Source organism: Meriones unguiculatus, chromosome 20 (assembly GCF_030254825.1).
Source record: "Meriones unguiculatus strain TT.TT164.6M chromosome 20, Bangor_MerUng_6.1, whole genome shotgun sequence".
Classification (NCBI taxonomy): Eukaryota; Metazoa; Chordata; class Mammalia; order Rodentia; family Muridae; genus Meriones; species Meriones unguiculatus.
This window is the reverse complement of record NC_083367.1, coordinates 55,961,031-55,985,907: the sequence shown is the minus strand read 5'-3', so window position 1 is coordinate 55,985,907 and position 24,877 is coordinate 55,961,031. Positions and strand designations below refer to the sequence as shown.

The following is a 24,877-nucleotide window of genomic DNA, read 5'->3' as shown; positions in this document are numbered from 1 at the left end:
TGTTACAGGTTAAAACTGAAAATACCCTAAGTCAATGTGCCTATAGCACATGTGACCTACACAAGTCAGTAAGTCAGTAACACTGGCTGCTTGAGTGTGTGTTGTCTCTCTGGATCCTAAGTCTGATGAGGGCCTATGGGTAAGCAGTGTGTCTTAAAAAAAATATATATATATATATATATATATATTCATCTACTTTACATACTGATCACAGCCTCCTCTCCTCCTGGCCCCACCCTCCCACTCTCTTCCCACTTTCCCCCCTCCCCTTTCCCCTCAGAAAAGGGGATTCCCCCCCCCTTACAAACCCACACCGGCCCATCAAGTCAAATCAGGACTTAGTACATCCTCTTCCATTGAGGCCGGTCAAGGCAGCCCAGCTAGGGGATAGATGTCCAAAAGCATGCAGCTGAGTCCATGTCAGATATGACCCATGTTCTCCTGGTTGCTAGGGGACCCACATGAAGACCAAGCTTCCCATCAGTTACATATGTGTCATGGGCCTAGGTCCAGTCCATGCATGCTCTTTAGTTGGTGCTTTAGTCTCTGTAAGACCATGTGGGCCTAGCTTAATTGACACTTTTGGTTGTCTTGAGGGTTTCTTATCCCTTCTGGGACCTTCTTTCCTTTCCTACACTCCTCCACAAGACTCTCCTAGGTCTGCCTAATGTTTGGCTCTGGGGCTCAGCACCTCTTTCATTGTGCTGCTGGGTGGAGCCTCTCAGAGGACAGTCATGGTAGGCTCCAGTGTGCAAGCATAGGAGAGCATCATTAATAGTGTCAGGGCGGGCTTTCTCCTATGGAGTGGGTCTCAGGTTGGCCCAGCCAATGGTTGGCCATTCTCACATTTTCTGCTCCATCTTTATCCCTGCTCATCCTCTAGGCAAGGTAGATTTTGGGCCAAAGGTTTTTGTGGATGGGCTGTGTCCCCCTCCCTCCACTGGAAGTACTGCCTGGCTTGGAGGTGGCTCCCTCAGTCTCTATGTCCTCGCAGCCAGAAGTCTCCGAGTCACCCCATATCCTCCCAGGAGCCTACTCTGTTGCAGTTCTCCAGCTCCAGCAGGTCTCAGAGATGTCCTCCCCTCTCCATGCTCTTTAGCCTCCCATCTCCATTCTCCCCAAATCTGATCGCCACCCTCTTTCCCCTCTCCACATCCTGTCCCACCCAGTTCCCCCTCTTCATCCCTTTCCAGATCTATTTCCCCTTCTGAGTGGGATACAAGTATCCCCCCTTGAGCCCTCTTTGTTACTTGGCTGCTTTGAGTCTGTGGATTGTAGTATGCTTATCTTGTACTATAAGGCTAATATCTACTTATAAGTGAATACATACCATGTGTGTCTTTTTGGTCTGGGTTACCTCACGATTTCCTTGTTTCTAATAGCTGAGTAGTATCCCATTGTGTAAATGTACTACAATTTCTCTATCCATTCTTCAGTTGAGGGACATCTGGGTTGTTTCCAGTTTCTAGCTATTATGAATAAAGCTGCTATGAACATAGTTGAGCAAATGTCCTTGTATAATGGAGCATCTTTTGGGTATATGTCCAGGAGTGGTATAGCTGGGTCTTGAGGTAGATCTATTCCCAATTTCCTGAGAAAGTAACAAATTGATTTCCAGAGTGGTTGTGCAAGTTTGCACTCCCACCAGCAATGGAGGAGTGTTCTCCTTACTCCACATTCTAGCCAGCATGTGCTGTTACTTGAGCTTTTAATCTTAGCCATTCTGACAAGTGTAAGATGGACTCTGAGTCCTTTTGATTTGCATTTCCCTGATAACTAAGGACGCTGAGCATTTCTTTAAGTGCTTCTTGGCCATCGGAGTTTCCTCTGTTGAGAATTCTGTTTAGCTCTGTAGCCCATTTTTTAATTGGGTTATTTGTTTTGTTGGTGTTTAATTTCTTGAGTTCTTTGTATATTTTGGATATTAGTCCTCTGTTAAATGTAGGGTTGGTGAAGATCTTTTTCCAATCTGTAGCTCTGCCGTTTTGTTCTATTGACAGTGTCTTTTGCCTTATAGAAGCTTTTCAGTTTCATGAGGCTCCACTTATTGTTGAGCTTAGAGTCTGAGCTGCTGGTGTTCTGTTCTGGAAGTTCTCTCCTATGCCAATTAGCTCCAGGCTTTCCCCCACTTTCTCTTCTAATAGATTTAGTGTATCCATTTTTATGTTGAGTTCTTTGATCCATTTGGACTTGAGTTTTGAAGCATTGTTGTCTTATAGGACATTACTTCCTTTTTTCTTTTGTTTTTTGGAGACAGGGTTTCTCTGTGTAGCCTTGGCTGTCCTGGACTCACTTTGTAGACCAGGTGGGCCTTGAATTCACAAAGATCCACTCCCGTTTGCCTCCCCTAGTTCTGGGATTAAAGGTGTGAGCCACCGCGCCCAGTTATAGGACATTTCCATAGCCCAGAAAAAGATCAAAATTCAAAAGTTGCTCCTACAGAATGTGTGTCAATTCCACATGTCCATAAAAAAAAAAAAAAAAAGCTGGAACGATCTCATGCCAGATTGTCTCTATTTTAATATTAAGTAGGGAAAAGAATATATTTATTCCTATATTGGCACTCACAAAGTTAGAAGAGAAAGAGCTACCATTTTCTATCTGGGACATATTTTACCATTCTAGAAGTGTTTCTTAGTATATCTATTTAAGAATACTGATACTGTGTGTGTGGGGGGGTAATTTTTGTGACACTACGATCAGATCGCCGAGAAAACCAACTTATAGGAAGATTTATTTTGGCTAATCGTTTCTCAGCCAGAGCCAAGGCATACTATTCCCTTGAAGCACAATCCCCTTCTTCCACTGAGGCCCTACCCACCACACTCCCACAGCATCGCAGTAGTCATTCAAGGAGGAGACAGGCACTCTAATCCTTTAATTTCCTCTGGAAATGACTTCACAGACACATTTAGTTGTTTACGTCACACGTCTCCTAGATATTTTTCAATCCAATCAAGTCGGCAATTAAGATTAATCCTCACAAACAGCCACTGGCAATCACCATTAGTAGAATGTATCAGAACTAAGGATTCACAAAATAATGTATTAGATTGTGGAAATATCATGCTTCCCCAAAGGACTATGAAGTATTCCAATGGAAACTGAACAGTAGCAAAACAAACCAAATATCCTTATGGTTGATGCCAATTTTCTGAATTTTCTGCTATTTACATGTTTATAAGTGTTTTTAGGCTGTTGTTTGATATACTAAGAAGAGACGGAACTGGGCCAGAGAGATGGTTTGGAGTATAAAGACACCTGCCACCAAGCCTTAAGATCTGAGTCCCATCCCTTAGAATCACATGGTGGAAGGCGAGAACCGGCTCCTGCAAGTTTTTTTTCTAACTTCCACATTTGTGCTGTGGTACACAGGCAAACACTAACAAGAAATAAAAAGTAACGCGATTGTTTATTTTAAAAAATGTGAAACTGGGAATTTAATCACGCAGCTAACAAGTATTCAGAACATATTTTTCCATTACACAATGACCTTTAAACAGGCAAAATTGTTGCAATTTTTATATATGGTATTTCTCTATATTCTTAAGTCATTCTAAGATGTTGCGGAGCACTGAAGTATATTATGATTTTATTCAAAACATAAAGCTTCACAGTTAAATTTTTTATTAGAAATTACCAAATAACTTAAGAATCATCTGGAGAATATTTTGGCAGTCAAACCCATTTGACTTCGAAGGAGAATTTCTTCAGCAAATGTAACTTCAAATACTAATTTAGAACGTTTTAAAAAATCAGTCCCACATGGTGGGCACAGGGTTAATTCCGCAAATACCACTCTGGAGGCTGAGGCAGGTATATGGAGAAGCAGAATGCCAGCCTGGGTTTAAGAAAATCTTTTTGAAGTATGCAGACCGGAAAAATGAGATCAGAAGGATTTTTGATTAAAAAACGAGTAAGCAAACAAAGTTCCAAACCCTTGCAAAAAACAGTCAGCTTTGGTGTGGTGGCGCATGCACGCCTGTGATCCCAACCCCTCCTAGGATCACTCTGAGGCCACCCTGGGCTACACAATAAAACGCCCTTTCAAAAACAAAAGGCATAATAAAAACAAAATTAAGAACCGTACACAGGGATTGCTACATCACCGTCCTTGAAGAGATCCCGTTTCCGACAGAGCGAGGCCCGCGGACACAGTAATGACAGAAACTGTCAACTAGGTTGCGGCACCCTGGATCCAGACAGTTAGCAACGCCAGTTCGGCGCGGCACCACCCTCCCACCCGCCCTCCAGGGAGGGACCTAGCCAGGCGCTGCTGTAAAAGTTCTTTTACGAACCAGGCCCGGGCCACCCACACAGGAATCCAGTAGAGTCACGGGATGTCAACAGCCAGAACTCTTATTTTCTCTCCTTCGCCGGGGCCCCGCCCGGGAGCAGACTTAGCCGCAGGTCGCCCGGGCGAGGAACGCAGCAGGCGGCGGCCAGGTTGCCCAATAGCTGGGTTTCCCAGGCTGCCCCGGTGACGCGGCGGCTCCGGCCGGACTGGGACACACGGTGTGCGCACGGCCGACACCCCCCGCCTGCGGTCTCTCCGGTCTCCCCGGGGTCCCTGCGCCCCGGTGCAGTGGCCGGAGCGTCCATCTGCAAGAGCCCACCAGGTAGCCAACGGCAGCGCGGGGCGGGAGTCCGCAGGCCGAGCCTCGGCAGGCTGCAGCGGCTTCCCCGGCCGCAGGGCTCGCCCCGCCCCTCCCGCGGGCCCCGCCCCGCCCGCCCCGCCCCGCGCTCGCGCGTCAGCGGAAAGGCCGGGCGTGCGCGCCGCCGCCGCCGCCGCCGCCGCGCGCCGGGAAGGGGAGTGAGCCGAGGCGGTGACGTCGCTCGGGAGGCGGAGGCGACGGCGACCTCGGCGACGCCGCGCGGCGGAGACGGTTGCGCTCGCTCGCGGTCTCGGCGTCATGGCGGCTGCCGGCGGCCGATAAGCGGCGGGGCGGGAGCGCGGACGGAGGAGGCGCCCTCGGTACTTCCCGCTCGGCCTCGGCGCCCCGGAGATGAACTGATCGCCGGAACCGGCTCGCAGACCCGCGCGTCTCCGCCCGCGGCCTCCCCCTCCCCCTCCGCCGTCCGCGGCGCGGGTCCCGCGGCCTGGGCGTCCGGGATCGCGGGCCCCGCGCGGGGCATCCTCCACCCGAGGCGCCGGCCTCCCCCCCCCGCGCCCCGCTCACGCCCCGCTCGCGCCCGCCGGTAAGGACGGGTCGGGGAGGCCGCGGGGGGCCGGGAGCCGCCGAGGCCCGCGAGGCCCGGCCCGGAGCGGCGCCGGGGGCGTGGGAGAGCGGCCCGGCGCATCCTCGGGGCCTGGCGGCGCTGGCCGGCGCGCGGCGGGGACCAGCACGTGGGAGCGCGGGGGGGAGGGGGCGGCGGCCCGGCGAGCCCGGGAGGGCGCGCGGGGCGGGAGGCGGGAAGGAGGCCGCGGCGCCCGGCTGTGGGGACGAGGTGCGGCGGCCCCGCGCGGCGCCGCCCGCCCGCCCGCCCGCCCGGCCAACTTCGCCGGAGCCCGGCAACTGCCAGGCCGGGACGGAGGCTGCAGAGCCCGGCGCCTCCGGGGGGGGCTCTCATTGTTGAGGCGCGTCCGGGGGTCCCGGCGCTCGGGGCGCCGCTGCGGGCCCGGCGCCGAGGCGGAGGGACGGAGGTGAGGCTGGGAAGGAAGTCCAGCGGACGGGGAAGGCCATCTTGAGGGGCGAGGGGAAGGTGAAAGGGAAAGAGCGCCCGGGCGAGTGAACTTTCTCCGCGCAGACTTTTCTTTCCGGAGAGGAGGGAGGCGGAGGACTCCGGCACGGTCTCCCCCGGGGGCCGGAATTAATAGTTAACGTTAGGAGGCTACGGTTGAGGGCTGCGGGTCGGAGATAAACCTGTCCTCGCAGGGCCGCGGAGACTGGGCTCCGCGGGTTCGAGACCCCGATCCGGGTGCAGAGCGGGCCCCGTCTCCCCCGTCCCCCCTCCCCGCCGCCCAGGTGGCAGCAGCCGGTGTGACCCCTCCGCACCGCGCGGCGGGAGTTATCGGAGTTGAGTAGGCTCCGCTGGAATCGGAAGGCAACTCTTGCGCTGCGTTCCGTGCGAGTCTTGGTACTTTCTGGCTGGGGAAGGATCTGACGTCTCCTTCCCCCGCTTCTTCCTCTCCCTCCCCTGCCAGAGATCTCCTTTGTTTATTCGTGCTTGGCTTGTAGGTGACTCCAGTAGTGCTCTGGTGAAATCCTGAGAGGTGGAAATACAGTGTCCGTGGCACCCCCGCCCCCACCGCCTGCCTTGAAAATAAGATAGCGTATAGTCCTTAAGTATCACACTGGATACATGATTTTTTTATTTCACTTTCATCGGTTTACCTGAAAACCCATGTGTCCATTTTGACATTTGCAGTTTTGCTAACTTCATGATACCTTTTACTACACTCTCAAGCATGAGCATTTTAAAACTTTCCTGACTAGAATATGAACTTTTTGGTAATAGGAATTAGAGCTTCATTAAACGTAACCTTTATCCTTATTTTGTTTTTTTGGTCAAAGTTAACAAGTAGCATTTTCCACTCTTTGCGCGCATGTATTTGTTACATGGTACCACTTTGTTTTAATAATCTGTATGAATAGTGAGTGCTACACAGTAGCACTTAGTCTGGAGAAGTTTTGCCCAACGAATCTTCAAATTCTTTCTGTCAGAGTAGTACTAGCAGAGGCAGGCTACATTTCACTAAGTAATTAAGAATGGAAGTTCTTGTGAGTGAAAGGCTTCCGCGTTTTGCCACTGCTAGTCTGATGGCCTAGGTACATTTCTGGAGTTCTAAATTGGGCTTACATCTTTTCCTACAGTAAATATTTTTAACTGCTAATGTATTTTCCCCAGGTGACTCAGAGAAGGCTCCAGGAAACCCGTGAAATTGAAGAAAATTCATCTTTGAAATTTTGACATTTGAGGATATTGGCATTCATACCATCTTGTATTAATCTGAGAAGATTTGTGTTTATTTAAAACTCACTGATATTTACAATGAATGGACACAGTGATGAAGAAAGCGTTAGAAATGGCAGTGGAGAATCAAGGTAAGCGAGCACTTTAAATCGGCTGTTACCTGAGAATTGAAAATGTGTTTGAGTGTTTTTATAGAATTGTCTGATCTAGGGATAAGTTAAAAAGGTCCTAATTGCAGTTTTGCTGACATTGGAGGGTGTGTTTGTGTAAAGCTAGGGAACAACGATAGAAGACTTAGACTTCAGTTATCCGTTGCAGGTTCATATTGTTTTGAGCTAATTGAAACTGGAACAGTGAAGAGACATTGAAATTGGCTTGACCATTATTGAACTGTCTAAGTAAATGCAGTAAGAATTTCTACACTGCTACTTTTCTGGCATTTTTATGTTCTACGCCTGTGTTATCCAGTGTGGTAATTGTAGCTACCAGCCACATGGAGCAGTTTAGGTTATAAAGTATTCAAAACACTGTTAGGCTCACCAGTATTTCAAATGGTAAGTAAGTGACGTGTGTCCAGTATATTGGACAGCACTGATGGGAAATTGTTCTAGCACAATAGAAAACTTTGGACAACATTGATGTGAATTCAGTCTGTTTTATTTTATTTTTTATATTGGAGTTTTTACTTGGGCCATATTTCTTTTCTTTTTTAAGTTTTATTAATTACAGTTTATTCACTTTGTATCCCAGCTTGTAGGCCACTCCCCATCCCCTCACCCTCTTCCCTCCCTCTTCTTCTCCTATGCTCCCTCCCCCCCCCAGTCCAATGATGGGGAGGTCCTCCTCCCCTTCCATCTGACCCTAGTCTATCAGGTCTCATCAGGACTGGCTTCATTGTCTTCCTCTGTGGACTGGTAAGGCTGCTCCCCCCTCAGGTGGAGGTGATCAAAGAGCCAGCCCTTGAGTAATGTTGAGCCATTTTTCATGTGTAAGACAATCTCTTTGTCCTCTTTCCCACCTTTCTAAGGCAGGGTCTGTGGTATAGCTTAGGCTGGCCTCAACAAGAATTCCTACCCTTCACCAAATGGAGCGCTGAGATTACAGGCTTATACCACTGCCTGGTCTAGAAGTTAAAGGCTGGGGGTGGTGGTACACGCCTTTCATCCCAGCTTTTGAGAGGCAGAGGTAGGCAGAGCTCTCTGAGTTGGAGGCCGGCCTGGGGGGACCCATGTACCGGGAAGAGAACATTGGTTCTCTGAGGTTGTGCTGGTAGTCTCCTGTGCAGCTTCCTCTTGTTTTGAGGTCTTTTATTTTCTCTTCAGCCGTGTCATCGATACTTCCTACCCTCCCCCATGCTTCCATTGTAAGGCTGCACAGATAAAAGTGATTGTGCCTAGTTAACTGAGAAGATAGACTTTACAGACAGGATTTCCTTATTTTGTGGAAGCTTCTGAAATGAGGTTGCCATTTGGTATTTTGGGTTGGATTTAGCTTTTTTACCGAAAAAGAAATGTGGAGGCGAAGGGGTTGATTCCTTCTTTATCAAGCAGGCCTCTAACTATTGATGAAGAAAGAATTCTTGAGAAGTGATTCTTTGTCAATGCTCTAACTGGTAGTTTTGAAACTTTTGCTTAGAAATGTGGGTTAGGGCTGAGAGGGGAAGCAGGTGCAGGTTCCTTCTCCTAACCAAGAAGCTATCAGCAATTGAGACATGATGGCAGAGGAAAAATTAGTTTTTTTCAAAAAATGGCACTTGGTATATTAGCTGTATTTCTGGGCAGGCCTCATGGGCAGGAGTAGTTGGCCAACACAAAGCTAACTCAGTGGTAGTTTGTAGATTTTTTTTCTTCATTTTGTTTGTTTGAGCTTTTTTTTTTTTCTCCTTATTGGTCTTTGGCTTGTATATAATGTTTTTTGATTTTTGTTTTAGTGGACCGACCTTCCTTCCTTCCTTCCTTCCTTCCTTCCTTCCTTCCTTCTTTCCTTCCTTCCTTCTTTCCTTCCTTCCTTCCTTCCTAGAGAGGGCATGGAGTTGGGTAGGTGGGGAGGATCTGGGAGGAGTTAGTAGAAGGGAAAAGCTATGTCAGAATAGATTGTATGAAGACAATATTTTTCGTGACACATGTCTTATGATCCTAGCACCCAGGAGGTAGAGTCAGATTTCTGCATTCAAGGCCAGCCTGGTCTAGTTAGTGATTTCCAGGCCAGCCAAGTTTGGGGGGAAAAAAAAAGTAAGTTAAAAAAAAAATTAAAAGCAAAATCATGTGTTTGTATTTCTAGAGTAAGTATTTTTTAAATGCCAGGCCAGGATGTACCTCTAAGTTTCGGTAGAACACAAAGGTTTCTGTAGCTGAAGCCATGCTGGTCTGGTAGGTTTCAAGCATTGGTCCCACCTGTATGCAGTTGGGTTGTGGTCAGGTTCTTCAAACCCTACTTAGCATTTTAAAGATTACATTCACTTCTTAACTTTGTACTCCTGGACATCATGCCGAAGGCCTCACAGGTAGGCAAAGTGTTCTGCGACCTCTGCGCCCACAGATCTTCCTCCTAAGGGTAGTTTGAAGAATTACTTAGCTCTGTAACGGATTTAAGGGCAAGTATTGAACCGATTTTGCCTGTTTTTTGGACTACTAGCAGATGCTTGTTAGGTTCAACTTAAATTTATTAAGTTTATCATGTGGATTACTAATTCGATACTTCAGTCTTTAAATCAGTGATTCTCAACCTTTCTAACCTTTAGTCTTTAAATCAGTGATCAACCATTTAATGTAGCTCCTCATGACATGCTGATCCCCAACCATGAAATTACTGTTTCTGCTTCATTACTGTAGTTTTGCTACTGTAATGAATCACAATGTAAATATCTGATATGCAGGATAACTGACAGGTGACACCTGTAAAGGGTCACTAGCCTCAAGGGGGTCCAGGTTGAGAGCTACTGCTCTGAACATGTATTGTGCCCTGGAGTAATTTTTGTAGAGTGGGAGACACTGGCAATTTGCTTTAATAGTCTTACTTAGTCTGTAGTAGTTAATGGAATCCATTGACCTGATTCTTAGAATAAAATCTTTTGTGCACACAGTGTGAGGTGCACAGGCATAGAACCTAGAACCTCGTGTATACTAGGCAAGTTTTCTACACCGACTTAAATCCCCGACCTAAAATCTTTACACAGTGTTAATAATGCTTAATTTAGTATATTAGTAGATACTTTAAAAGATTTTACACTTCCTGTGTACGAGCGTTTTGTGTGCATGTATGTACGTGGACATGTGCATGCAGTGTCTGTGGAGGCCAGCAGAGGGCATCAGATCCTGAAACGATTTACAGATGGTTGTTAGTTGCAATATGGATGCTGGGGATTGAAGCCAGGACTTCTCTTAGGGACTGAGCCATCTCTCCACGCCAATGTGCATATTTCAGATATGTGTGTAAGCTTTATATTTATATGGAGGAGGCTTTTGTACTGTACTAAACTTCCGTGTTTCATAGAAAATGCTTTACCTTGTTTGTGCTTGAAGAACCTTTTAGGATCTTAGTATTGACTAGTGGTGAGTAGAGAAATAGGAAATAGGATTAGTGGAAGTGTGCTGAATGAAAACCAATTTTCATGGTAATTGCTCTGAGCTCTGAACACTATAATATATATTTTCTATTTAATTGTTATATATGATGTATCTAGGTGGTATATATTTATATAAATTATAATTAAAATAAAAATCTTCAGTTTACAAGTAGGATTTACCAAATTAAAATTTCTTCTAGAAAATTATGAAGTTTGGTCAGAATGACCTCAGTAGTAGATAACTTATATAGAATCTGAGGTTTGGTTCCCAGTGCAACAGACAGGTAGGGCATTGGAAGACCTACAGTCTACTCTGTTGGGGTTAAGAAATGCCAGACAAAGCTCCCAGGTGCCCCTTCTCTTTTTCTAGTGCTGTGGGGCTACCCTAGGCTTCATAGAAGTGAGTAAGTGCCCAAGAGCTGACTATCTCCCTGCACTCTAGAACTCTCTGCTGTGTGACCCAGGTTGGCTTTAGTGTGGATCATCCCTGCCTTTGCCTCCCAAGAGCTGACTGGATTACAGGTGTAGGCCATCAGCATCTGTCTGGTTCAAGTCACTTTTTTTTTTGTTAGTGACCAGTTGAATATTGCTTGGTATACCATTTGCGAAAAATTGTCTTTTGCTGTCTGATTTTGAAATAAGATTTTATTTTATAGCCTATTCAACTCAAATTACCATGTAGCCCAGGACAGCCTTACCCTCCCAAGTGTTAGAAGCATGCAGTACAGTACCTGCTTAACTTGTGACTCATGTCTCCAGCCTTGGCTACTTTAAGTCGAGGATTGTATAAGTATTCATATGCCTTATACACATAAAAATCAGGTTATTTTTATAGATGGTGGTGTTGCACACATTTAATTCCAGCACTTGGGAGGCAGAGGCAGGAGAATCTCCTTGAGTTCAAGACCACCCTGGTCTGTAGAGTGAGTTCCAGGATAGGGTTACACAGAGAGATCCTGGTCTGGAAAAATTACATTAAATTTCAGTGCTTTAAAAAAGGAGACACTGTAAAAAAATGATGTGCCTTGGTCTTTGCTTTACAGTCACTTTTTAAGAAAGCAGTTCAGAAAGTTTGTGAAATAATGCTAAGAAGCCTTTTCAGGAAGACAGAGAACCAGGGTGGCTCAGTTAAATCTGCCTGTGGTCATTTCCGGTAGTTTAAGAAAGAGTAACTCTTAACATTTCATCTCTGAGTCCACACCTCTGTTCAGTTATACTTTCTTTGAACTTTTTTCCTTATATCCTGTAGGTGCTTCTGAAGTTAACCTTTCTATTGGAAAACTCAATATGCTGCTAAATTAGCAGCTTCAGCCATGGTCATCTCTGAAGAGAATTGACCAAGTTACACTTTATAGTTTCCTGAGATGAGGTACATGCAGGTTACTGTAATTAGTGTTACTTGGAGCTTGTGAGTTAAGAGAATGTGATTTTTTTTCTAGTGCAGTACTCCTCTGTATGTAAAGGCAAGATACTGTCTAGGCAGTGAGGACCAGAAGCTGTCTGTGTATTTCTGTGCTTAACTGGATCACACCTGTTGTAGTTCTGTCTTTAAAAATAAGTGTTTCTTTTGGAAAGAGTTGGTTGAAAGATTAATTTTTTTCTTTAACTTTTCTATTTTTTAAAAAAAAATTTACTTGGTGTATATCACAGTGTCCCGTTGTAACCTTGATTGGCTTTGAACTTGCTATAATAATGAGGCTGGCCTGGATTGGGAGCTCTACCTTCCAAGTGTTGAGATTTTGGGGGAGTTCTGGTATTGAAGGTGTCTCACTCTGCCTGGAAATGACTTTTTTCTTTTTCTTTCTTTCTTTCTTTTTTTTTTTTTTTAAAGTAGGAAAGTTTTAAAATAGAAAGAGAAATGTTAAAACTCAGTTGTAATTCATTCTTCTGAGGCCTGTTGGGAATGTAAAGTTGGGTTTCATCCTAGAGTCTTATGTTTTACCAGATTCCTAAATGATTTGTATATGTGTTAAGTTCATAAGGTATGTACATGCGTATAATGCATAAGTAAAATGACTAAAGTAACTCAGACAAAGGTAATCTAGATAGACTTTAAAATGTCTCCATAAGGTAATTGAGCCACTTATTCCTGCAGCTTTTGTTACTGGGGTTTGACTTACATTAGGTTATATTTTCTGTGAATCCCTGAAGAACAGTGTTGTGAGTCATGCCAGAAAGAGGCTAAATAATTTTCGTTTTGCTAGTGGCAGACAGTGTAATTGTTGAGTTTCTAACTGAAGCAGGCACGGTGCACATAGGAGGGCACTGCGTGTTACAGGAAGCTTTAAACACTTTCCCTCAAAGCTCCTGGGTTATCTACAGCTACAATTCTGCTTTCTGGGAAGGAAAGGAAGGTTTATAGACAGTTTTTGAAATATTTCAAAGTTTTATTTGTGCATGTGTGTATGCCAGATTTGTATGCATGACTGAGGAGGCCAGAATTAGGGTGTTGGATCCCATGCAGATGGAGTTACAGACAGTTGTTGGGCCTTCTGCGAGAGCAGCACCATCTCTTCAGCTCCTATAGCAGTTTTAAAAATCAGTCTTAATGTTGTTGACAGGAGGCCTGGGAGCTGGCTTAGTGGGCACGTGTTTGCTTGCTACACAGCAGGTGGATATGGGTTTGGGTCCCAGACCCTACATAAAAAGCTGGGCATGGGGCCACTACCTGTAATTCTAGCACTGGGACGTGGAGACACAGGACCTAGAGACCTGCCTCGTGGGTGAGTTCAAGGTTCAGTGAGAGGTCCTGACTCAGACAATAAGGTAGGGTACTGGGAAGATGGTGGAGCAGCTCAGGGGACTTACTTGATAAGCAAACTTTGGTTTTGATTGAGGCCCTCTCAGTATATGGAAATATATGTGTACATATATTTAAGCTAGATCTGTATAAGCTAGATCTGCAGACCAGGCTGGCCTCCATCTCAGACCTGCCTGCCTCTGTCTCCACTTCTGAGTGCTGGAATTAAAGGCATGGGCCACTACCACCTGGCTCTACAGGGTTCCTTCTAACTGCACTCTTGGCTTTCTTAAAGCTTGAGCATCCAACAGTGGGAAACCTGGCGCAGGTTTTCCATGTACTCAGATATATTAAACTTAAAATAGATACAAAATAGGTTCAGAATGTTTAGACCTGAATCCCAGGAGAAACTAATTTGCTAACTTGAATGCAGTTGTATAGTTATATTTAGCCTTGCAGTATCCACTCATCCCAGTGTTTTTCAAAGTTACTTACTAGCTCATTTTCCCCTTCAGTGTTTTCAAATTTGTAGTAAAGATCATATCCCCCAGTAAAGAAGAGCTGTTCTCTAATAAAGAGAATATATCATTTTAGTTTTTCTGTCTTTACCCTGAGATTTATTTCTCATTATGCTGAAGTTTTTGTCTTAGTTGGCATGGGGGAATGAAGGAAAGGAAAAGAAAGTGTAGTACATGATTGGATAGTAAAAAAGAGAAGACACAAACAGAAATGGACTCGTCAGATCCACTAGTTTAGGGAGAGAATCTATTGTACTGTAACTTCCTATAACTTAACAAATGAGAATTGCTCTTCATAATTGAAGCTATATTGTTACCTGTTACTGTGATCATGACTGCTTAGTCAAAAGCTAGCATTTAACTACACACTAAGCTACATTCAAATGTTTCTTTGGGCAGATTTGGTAAGATGTAAGTTGCTGTTGAAATGAAAAAAAAACGGAGAAAAGGTTGAAAGACCTTTCTGGTCTGTGTCCTCACTCTCTTAGAGCTGAAGCACAAGAGAAAGAACAGAGATGCTTGTCCCCTCGTGACTCTAGCTGCTGCCTCTCAGCCCTGCACTGAAGGATTTGTTATTTTTCCTTTTTTTTTTCCAAAAAAAGAGAGATCATCTAAAACCTCAGCTTAAATTTTTGTGTATATTAAAAATACCTGTAACAGTACATTTTATGAGATATATTTTGGCAGATTTGGTCAAAAGGCAGAATGGCTGGGAATATTGCATTAGTGTAGCCCTTGCCTAGCGTGTGCAAGAGAGACCCAGGCCCAAGTCTGCCAGCTCTCGACCCTATGGGACACTTTAATTGTGCACAAAAGGTGGGGAATCTTAGAAGACAGTAAGTGTTCTCAGGATTGAATGGAAAGTCTTGAGAGCAGTAGGCGAGGGGGTTCAGAACAGTCTTAATTCCCTCAGACGGTGATGCTTGTTTTTTGTGGCAGAGGTAGGTTATGATTATCATCTTCTGGTGTAGTAACATCCACAGTAGTTTATAGAGTAGGAGGGTTTTTGTTTTTGAGACAGGGTTTTTCTGTGTAGTGCTGACTGTTGTCCAGGACTTAACATTGTTGACCTCTCTGACCTCAAACTCATAGAGATCCACCTGCCTCTGTCTCCTAAGTGCTGGTCCTAATGGTGTACACCAGTACACTGGGCACTAGTTTTGTTTTAATTTCATGAGTGTTTGCCTAAGTGTTCTGTGTGCCTGCCTGGTGTCCATGGAGGCCTGAAGAGGGTGGGTGCTAGAGCACCTGGGATTGGACTTTGAGATGGTAGTGAGGTGCCATTTGAGTGCTGAGACCAAAACCTAGGTAAATCCTTGGCAAAAGCAGTAGACATTCTTAACCTCTGAGCCATCTTTCCAGCCTCTAAAGTTTTTCTTTTTCTCAGAGTTATAAATAACTGAATACTGAAATTCATTAATAAGAGAAAATCACTTGAATGTTTATTAAGTAATTGGCTGTATAAATGAGTGTTGACACTGTAAATAACTTTTAATCCTAGCCAGAGCATGTACTTTATACCAAAGGATTAACCTGATGTGCAGTCATTTAGTTGTCCACGTGCTGGTATAGCATTATTCAGTAGGTGACTCACAGTAGATGTGTTTTATGCTTACATTTGGCCTTCTCTCATGGCATATGCATACTGATGAAATAGCAAACTATAAATAATTGTTTTAAACTATACAGTATAGAGAATTGGTTCATTAACTCAGGACCCTTATTTCTGTTATCTGGGTAGGTTTGTAAATTTCAACATAAATGAAACAATGTTGACAGAGGGAGGTAGCAAATTAATACAAAAGCACTAATAAAAAATGAGTTTGTGAGCAACAGCTTCAAGTTTTTTATTATGATATTTATGCCATAATAAATATATAGCTAAATAAATATTTAGCTGTTTTGTTAGACATACACAAGGTTTTTTGTTCCTAGTAGAAACCCCAGCTCATAAGTTGTTAAAGAGGAAAACAAGTGAAATCAAATTATTGATTGTAAAATGTTTGTGCATTGAATAAACCATGCAGTGTCTTAGAGACCATCCTCCCCACCCCCCAGCACTCAAATGCAAATCTTTTCACTGTTGGGTAGATGTGTGCTACTCTTTGATGCTATGGGTTCCTTTAGCCTGGATTTGTGTTCTTACACTTGTCCTGGCTAGTGGAGCAGCTTTATTGTCTTTAACATAAGCTCTCTAAATTATCCAGTGGTGGTCATTTCCTTTCAGCAGGAAGTTGTGTGGGAAGTGATGGGGAAGTGGAGAGAAGATGATGCAGAAACCACACCTCCTTCTCTCTGCTCATTTTATCTGCTGAAATCTGCTCAGATGGCCACACCTAGCTGAAAGCTACAAGGGGACTTCTTTCTTGTCCTCTCTTTTTTTCTTTCTTTTGCATGATGTGATTTAAGTAGCACTAAAAGGCTGGCAGCAATAATGAGAAAATGAGCACACTGTTCTTTCTGTGAACTACTAAGCAGTTTCTTGATGTGTAAAGTGTGCCTGCTTATCAGGCACATGATCCTTTCTGTAATTCTGTAGAGTGATTTCCTTCTACCAATGTCTAATAGCATGCTTCCTTCTTTCAATGATCCTAAATACTATTAAAAGTTTATTTATTTTTTTATATAGGGAGATAGATCTATAAGAAGAAACCCTCCCCCCCTTTTTTTGAGACTGATCTCCTTTTGTAAATCAGGGGCACTTGGTTTTGTGTTGTTCCTGTGCAGCCAGCTGAGACTGGTTGGCTGCAGGAAGACCTTTATGTGCAAAGAACAACAGTAGGTAAATGACATTAGTTATTAGTTACAGAATTAAAATCAGAAACCATTGAAGTAAGGCTTTGATAGAGGCGGTCTAATACAGTGGTTAAGTATGTGTAAGTGGCCACTTTTCTTTGGTGCTACTGTTTTGAGATGCTGTTTTCACTCTCTAACCCACTCCCAATTTTTTTTTTTTTAAATTTTTAAATTTTGGCAAAAGTTTTACTTAAGTTTCTTTTTCTTTTTTTCCCCCCCCCCCCGTGGGTTGGGAATCTAACTATTATTGCTACCCTTTTTCTTAGAGGCCATTTATTTATTTGCTAGAGATGAACTTTGATTTTTTTTTTCTTTTTTTATTTCAAAGAACTGATTTGAATGGAAAGTATAGAGAAAGGGCTTATTCTGTTGTAGAGTGGGCTGCACTAATGTGGACTTTGACTCTTGGAGTACTCCTTTTTCTTAAATATGTGAAAATAAAATAGGTTAAAAATAGGTGAACTTAGATGTTCCAGAAAACAGGGGAGTTCAAAGCCAGAGCCGTAAGGAGCAGTGCCACGAACCAACATGGTAGCCTGTAGGATATTTATGGGTCACAGAACCTTAGAATAAAAATTGGGATTGGATTAAGAACTGATAATTTGGCTGTAACTTTTTTGGAATAATGGAAAAGTTTACACACAGAGTCCACTTCCTGTATGCTAACAGTGTGTGCATGTAAGCCTGACTTCTGTGGATGAGGCTTTAAGACATGACGTGCTACAGCTTAAAAAGTATTTTCCCTGTGTTTTATTTTGCCTCTACCTGAAAACAAAATTCTTAAAGATGCACATAAGGAGTTTTCATAGATCCTTTCCTTTCACAGGAGACAATCCTTCCTGTGTCTTTAAAGAGAAATTATTTTCCTTAATTCTTGCTGAAGCCCGCAAATGAAGTAATGTAGAGGCAGAGAAAACTGGAGAAGAGAATGAGAATGTATGCAGAGGTTTAGTTTTACATTACTGTAGAATAGGGAGACAGGGAGATAGGGTTTTAGCAGTACATGAATTCATAGCATATAAAATAGCAGACAGGATGCTAGAAAGTAGGAATGTATTTGCTAGGTTAACACCTCACTGGTGTGTTGGCTCATGTTGGTTGTGTGTGCACTGCTAATGTCGTGTATGCACTGCTCGGAAGAAAAGCACTACTTGAAGTTCAGGTGAAGTGAAGTAAGTGCTGTAAGTGCTCTGGGCCAAAAGGACAGCGATGCTTCTCAGTTTGTAGGAAGGGTAGGAAAGGCATGGAAATTCAGGCACTGAAGGAAGATGGGTGTTTAAATTGCAAAGCAGAGAGAATGGTTTTAGAGTAAGTGAATAGATAGCTACCAGGGTTCAAATTTTAGGGTTTTTAGCCAGGTAATAAACATAAGCCTTTGACACCCTCAGAATATGTTGTGGTTATAGCTTTGCCACAGGCTTTCATGGGCTTGTAGAAGGTATGAGATGGCTCCAGGCACCTACAGTTTAGAACTGGGATGGGATGGCCATCTTGTTGCAGGTTAGAATTTGGAGAACATTTCTGATTATTTTGGATTTTTATTTCTAAAAAATCATACTACTTTTTACATAATGAGATGTTTAATTAACATAAAGTAGCAAGTTTTATTATCATATTTTCATACATTGTTTTTGTTGGCCACACCTTGCTTCAGTCCCCACCCCTATAATTCCCACAATGTTTTCATGGCACATGTATACTATTACTATTTTTTTTCATTCCCCATTTTCTTAAGACCTTTTCCCTCTCTCAGCCTCCTTTCTAGGTTCACAGTCTACACTATTTACACACATTTGCACATATAAAAATTAAGAAGGTGTGGTCTTTATTTTTTTGAGTTTGTTACTTAACAATATTGTTTCTAGTTTTATCCATTCCCTGCAGATCTCATTCTGTGGGTATGTACCACACTCCCTTATCTATTTGTGGGCTGATTAGCATCTAGACTACTTTCATTCCTTGCTGTAGCAGCAATGTAGATGTAGAGACATCTCTGTAGAGGAGAGCCTAGGAGTGGTGTAGCTGAGTTACATAGTATTTTTATTTTTATTCTTGGTCAAACCTCTGTTCTAATTTTCAGAGTGACTTCACCTACAAACTTTGAAGGAAAATCAAAAAGTCCCAAACAAGGGAGCATCTAGTTGAGTCACCTACCATTATACAGTCTCGTGGGAAGAACCACCCAGCATTTCTGCTGTGTCTCATGTGTATACTTGGTTCCAAGGACTTTGTGCTGTGGTCTGTCTGTCTGTCTGATTTGAAAATAGGTTGCTAGAATCATGCTTCTTACACATTTAATTTAGTATACTTTTTTTAAAGAATAAATTGTTCTCTTACCTAAACCCTGTGAGCTAGCAGATTCAAGAAACTGAAGTTTTCTTTTCATTTTGTTTGGTTCTCAAGCTTTCATTAGTATCTAGACTAAGGTCACATACTTCAGTTGGCTGTTGTTGCTCTTTTATCTCCTTTAATCTGGAACAGCTTTGTCTTTTATTGAATTGTTTTGACGACTACACACCAGTCATTTTATACAGTATGCATCTTAGTTTGTGTTTGTCTGATGTGTACTTACGATTAAGTTCAAGTTATGCACCCTTTAAATGATGCATCTTAAGAGAAGCACATCTGGAGGCTCTTATTTATCTGTTCCTGTTAGGGTTACTGCCTTAAAAGAGAAACAATTATTACTGTAGTGTGTGTTGTAAAAGTTAGGCTTCACTTAGACCAGTAGTTTTCCTCTTGGTGCTGCAGCCCTTTAGTACAGTTCCTTATGTTGTGGTGACCCCTAAAGGAGTCGTGAGCCACATGTCGAGAACCACAGACTTATTAGACATTTATACAGCTGCAGAAAATGTGCTTTGATCTTTTTTATTCCTTTGTTTCTTTTTCTTGACCTCAATAACTACCCACTCCTTTTATCCTTCCATTTCATGAATTGTTCACTTTTTACATCTAGTCCTATTTTTCCTAGTAGACAGTACATATAAGTGGAAAAAAGTGATATTCTTTGTGAGGCAGGCTATCTCATTGGTAGTGTTACTTTTTATTACTCGAGTTTCAGGTGCCCCCACAGGCCAGAATAGGGCATTTCATTGGATCCCTTGGAGCTGGAGTTAAGAGATGGTTTGGGAGCTGCCCGCTCTGGTGGGATCTGAACTCAGGTCCTCTGGGAAATCTGTATGTGCTCTTAACCACTGGGACACCATTCTAGCCCCCGTGAAAGGATGTTCTAAAGCTATGTAAATATTGCAGGTTACAGTAGTACTATTTTATTCCCTGCATTTGGGAAGCAGAGACAGAGACAGGTGGATCTCTTGTTAAAGGTGAGCTTGGTGTACATAGTGAGTTCCAGGCCGGCTGTGGCTACACTGTGAGTAGAGCTCCTGGGCAGTGGTAATGCATACCTTTAATCCCAAGACTTGGTAGGCCAAGTGTTGACCAGGCTGGCCTGTTTGAGGACAGCCAGGGCTGTCACAAACAAACAAACATTCCCCCCCCAAAGAAAACAAGTCCAAAGCCATGTACGCATTTTACTCATCAAACCCTTCTATATTTAGCACCCACTGATGGCTCTTGTCTGCCCTAGATGATTGTAATCTGACTTTTCTAAACTACCACTTTATCCATGTTCAACGCTTCTACTGTGTTTGAATCTCATTTGGAACTTGAGCTCCTATTTTATTTAATAGTCAGTAGCCTTTCAATGCTGTTATTTTGATACTTAAGTCAAATTAGATCATTAAAGCTTCCCTTTATCAGTTCTCATGTCCTTTTATTTCTCTGTGCCTTTTCCCCCTTCTTTAAGTTTATTTTTATTTTATTTTTAGCATGTCAGTATTGTTAGTTTTTACTAAGTGTGTTTCACAGCGCTAGAAACTTCCATTTCTTATGAAAGTTGTCATTCAGGTATACAACAGTATTTAGGAATAAAGATCTGGGTGCAAGGCAATTATAAAATTACATTTTAATTTTAACTGCTCAAACTTTGTATCTTTAAACTATTAGACCTAAGTTAATAATAATACAACATGAAATAAAAACAAATAAAAAGACTTAAAAAATAAAGAATTGAGTATATGAAGTTGTTGGCCACGCGGGAATTACTTCAGTTGACTTTAAGGCTGTATTTTAAATATGCAGATGAGCAGTTTTGAAAACAAAAGAAATTATTTCAGGGATCACTAGTAATAATGTTATTAGTCTGAAATTGATTAATTGGATGTGTATATGTGTATGTGTTTATACTTGGCTCTAAGATAAAACAAGAAAATTATTAGTGTCATTTGGTACCAAGAAAGTCAACTAAAATGATGTAAACACAGAACTGAGAGAGTTAAAAACCTTGTAATTATGAATTAAAAGTGCTAGCATAAATTAATACATTTTTTCAGTGTATTAAAATATATGCGTTATAGTTCATTCTGCTAAACACACAAAATGACAAGTATGTAGTAATAGGTTTCCTTCACGCTTTCATTCTACTTAATTTTTGATGAAATAACTGTTGATAGCTTGAGTTAGGTACACAGAGTAAGCCTGATATGACACATTTTGCCCTATCAGAAAGCAGGTTGGCTGCAATAATTTTGTGTAATGTTCAAATTAGGGGAAACATTTATACCAAGAAATATTTATTATTAGGTTGAGTCACTGAAAACATTTTTTCCTGGCTTTTTTTTTTTTTTAATTGTATTATTGTTACTGTGGTGCATCATCACCCTGCTGTGCAGTCGGACACCAGAATTCTCTTCTGCTGGAACTCTCTTTCCTCCCTATCTTGGCATGTTCTTTTTTTTTTTTTTAATATTTCTTTAAATTTATGAGCATTGGTGTGAGGGCATCAGATACCTTGGAACTGGAGTTACAGACAGTTGGGAGGAGCTGACATGCGGGTGCTGGGAATTGAACCCGGGTCCTCTGGAAGAGCAGCCAGTGGTCTTAATCACTGAGCCATCTCTCCATCACCCCCCTGGCATGTTCTTTATTCCACTGAAGAACAACTCAATAAACTATTTTGGACTTTCTTCTAATAATAAACATGCCCCATTAATATAGCAGGAACAGTAATCTGTGATAGAGCCTCTGCCCCAAATTCCACCATCTACCTGTTTTTCTTCATTTTGGAGACAGCGTGTTAGATCTCAAATTGTAACCAAGGATGCCACTGCAGTTCTGATCCTTCTGCCTCTTCCATTTCCTTAATGTTTACAGGCATGCTTTACCATGCCAAGTTCTGTAACTGGGATCAAACTCAGCGCTTGTGCATGTTTGGCAAGTAAATTTTATTGTAGGTGTTTTAGTAAAATTAAGCACCCCCAAAAGTAACAGTCTAAGACCTTCCACCTTCTTATTTTTTTTCATGTGAAGAATAAATTTGACAGTACTTTCTACTAAGCATTCTTGATTACTTTATCAAACCTGGTTGTGTCTAGGTCAGCTGTTATAAACAGCACAGGAAGCTGCTTATCAACTTAATGGAGTCACCTTAAGGTAGAAGTTCTTTTGATGGTAAAGATTTTGTGTTGTTTCAGTCTTCCCAGGCTTGACATATGAGTGGTTCTCAGTAACAGTTATTGAATTAATGATTTTTCTTACCGATGAGTTAACAGAGAAATAAAATTGTCAGGAAAAAAAAATCTGCAATGGCATTGTTACAGGGGTTCTAGTAAAATAGGACATTGCCCCTCTTGTTAACAGACACTTGTTGCTATGTGGGAGGCTCAGAGCTGTTGGTGAGGGACAGGGTGGTGGGAAAGGCTGGGGAATGGAGAGAAAAAAAGCAATATTTGTAGACACAATGTTGAAACTGTAAATCTCACTGGAGGCAGAGTCTTGCTTTGTGTTGATATGAAACAAAATTGTGCATTTTAAAAACACATATCTGTTAGTTTTAACATGCATTTGTAGAATAAAAGCCCTTTCTGGACACGTCCATTCTGTTGTACAAATCTGTCAGGCCTTTTCTGGAGAAGGAGCAGCTTTCAGTGTGGTCTGCCAGCGAACTGTGCCGCCTGACGGCCTTTTTGAAGATTACGGAAGGTGGCAGCCAGCACCTCCTGCCCTGGCCCCCACCACTGCACAGTGCAGAGATAATCTTGAAAACAAATAGCAGCCAGAAATGGGACATATTTATTAATTTCTTTATACAGTTCCTAACTTAGACTCTCAAGAGCTAGATTCTTAAAGGCCTTTGTACTAAGACTCAAGCGTCTTGTCTTCCCAGTTTCTAGCCCAGGAGCCCATAACTGGTAGGCCTTGCCCATTATCTTTGAGGGAGATGATCTACAAATCTGTGTGTATACTGGGTGGTGGTGGTGCGTACCTTTAATCCCAGGAAGTGGGAGGCAGAGGCAGGTGATCTTTGTGAGTTCCGGGTTAGCCTGCTCTGCAGAGTGTGTTCCAGGATAGCCAGGACTACACAGAGAAACCCCATCTCAAACAAAAACAAATAAACCAAAAACCCAACATATTTATTACTATGAATGACTATTACTATGAATGAAGATTATTCTTTGTATTTGGCCACAGATAATTGAAATACTAAACTATGTCTAGCTTTCTGCTGAAAAATTAAATTTGTGTTGAGTTGTGCTTCAAGTTTTTTATTTTCAAATTGTAGTCAGTCAGAGGATGATTCTGGGTCAGCGTCAGGCACTGGATCTGGCTCGAGTTCTGGCAGCAGCAGTGATGGAAGCAGCAGCCAGAGTGGGAGCAGCGACTCTGATTCTGGTTCTGACTCAGGAAGTCAATCAGAGTCTGAATCAGACACATCCCGGGAGAACAAAGTCCAAGCAAAACCGCCAAAAGTTGATGGAGCTGAGGTAATTCAGTGCAAAATAGGATTTAAAAAATTACTCTGGAAAAACTTAAGCAGTTGACATTGCTTGTATTAGAGTTTTCAGGAGAAAAAAAAACAAAACAGATTTTAGACGGTAAGACTTACTTTTTGTGATTCAGAAGCTGTGGCCATACAACTAACTGGCTTAAGAGAGAAACAAATAGCTAGAAAAATACCTATATACACAAATAAAGCCTTTTTTCCTACCTGTTTAAGACAAGTGGAAGCTTGTCGCTGGGCAGTGTCACGGGCTGGGAGTACTGCTCAGCAGTACAGAACCTGCCTAGCTGGAGACTCTGGATTTTGTCTGTAGCACCACAAACACCAAATGGTAGAAACTGAATTTCTTGGATAAAAGTAAAGGCTGCTTGAGGTCCTCTTGTTAAGCTTGCCAGATCTGCCCTTAAGGTCTACAAGGGGGTGCTTTGTTGCTAACAGCAGGAAGCCTTGACAGCACTGTTTCCATAACTAAAACCTGTTCATATTTCATGGCAGTGTATGCTGTTACTCAGTACCAGTGTCTGGAGAGCTTAAAGTGCTTGAGCCAAAAATGTAAATCATGCGCCCCCCCCTCAAGAAAAAAAAGTCAAGTTTCATGAGCAAAAACTGTTTGCAGAGTGACATGTTTATGCTTTGATTCTGGCTCTTCACCTTCACCTAACACATGAGAAAATAGGTGGCCACTCTAAAAGTAAGAGTGATACAGCACATTACCACTTTGTTTTGGAAAATATTCAGAGCACCAAGAGCATGGTGATTATTATATATAAAATTCAATATGCCAGAGATTTCTCATTTTCATTGTGAAACCTTACATTTTATTTCATTTTATTTATTGCAGGGACACTGCGTTTATATAATGAGTGAGGAAAATAATTTACTTGGAGGGTTATAAATGTTGAAATTACAGTTTTTGCCACATTTCATCTTTCCCTGGTTTATGTTTCTGGTACAGTTTTGGAAATGTAACCCCAGTATTGTGGCTGTTCAGAGATCTGCAATCCTTAAGAAGCAGCCCCAGCAGCCCCAGCAGCAGCGTCCAGCTTCATCCAATAGTGGATCCGAAGAGGTGAGTCCATTGTGAGCTGCTGCTTGAGTGGACATATGCCTGCTCACTCACTGAATGTGAGTGCTTGTCAAGGGGCTTGATATACAGACATCTCCTTTTTAAAAATCAGTATTCCTATTTTTAGAGGTTAATCAAAAGTAGTGGGACATTTATGTGGATTAATTTGCTCATCATGGCAAAACAAGAAATAAAGAAGGTATGGTGGTACCTGCCTGCTGTGCCAGCTCTCAAGAGGCTGAAGCAAGGCCAGTTAGAGTTTACCACTGGCCATATGAACTTGAGACCAACCTGTGCGACCTAGTAAGATATTGTTCAAGTCAAAAATTAGAGGAACCAGAGGTGAAATTTCAAGAAATATTATATATGATGAATTGGCATGATCCTGTGTCTATAATCTTAGAGCTTGTGAGACTGAGGCAAAAAGGTTGCGATTTGT

General features: G+C 42.6%; 1 protein-coding gene across 3 annotated transcripts in view; it reads left to right on the top strand.

Moving 5' to 3' along the window:
* The first annotated feature begins 4,506 nt into the window (after positions 1-4,506).
* Positions 4,507-24,877, top strand: part of Chd1 (chromodomain helicase DNA binding protein 1) — a 71,616-nt gene continuing 51,245 nt past the window's right edge. Inside the window, exons 1-4 of one of the 3 annotated variants that reach the window (XM_060373433.1) lie at positions 4,507-4,619; positions 6,850-7,046; positions 23,154-23,355; positions 24,328-24,441. In XM_060373433.1, coding sequence (XP_060229416.1) covers positions 6,994-7,046; positions 23,154-23,355; positions 24,328-24,441 — 369 coding nt within the window. In that variant the 5' untranslated portion in view covers positions 4,507-4,619; positions 6,850-6,993. Of the gene's footprint in view, positions 4,620-5,629; positions 5,645-6,849; positions 7,047-23,153; positions 23,356-24,327; positions 24,442-24,877 lie in introns of those variants that run through there. The other 2 variants (XM_060373430.1, XM_060373431.1) reach the window with 2 other exon arrangements.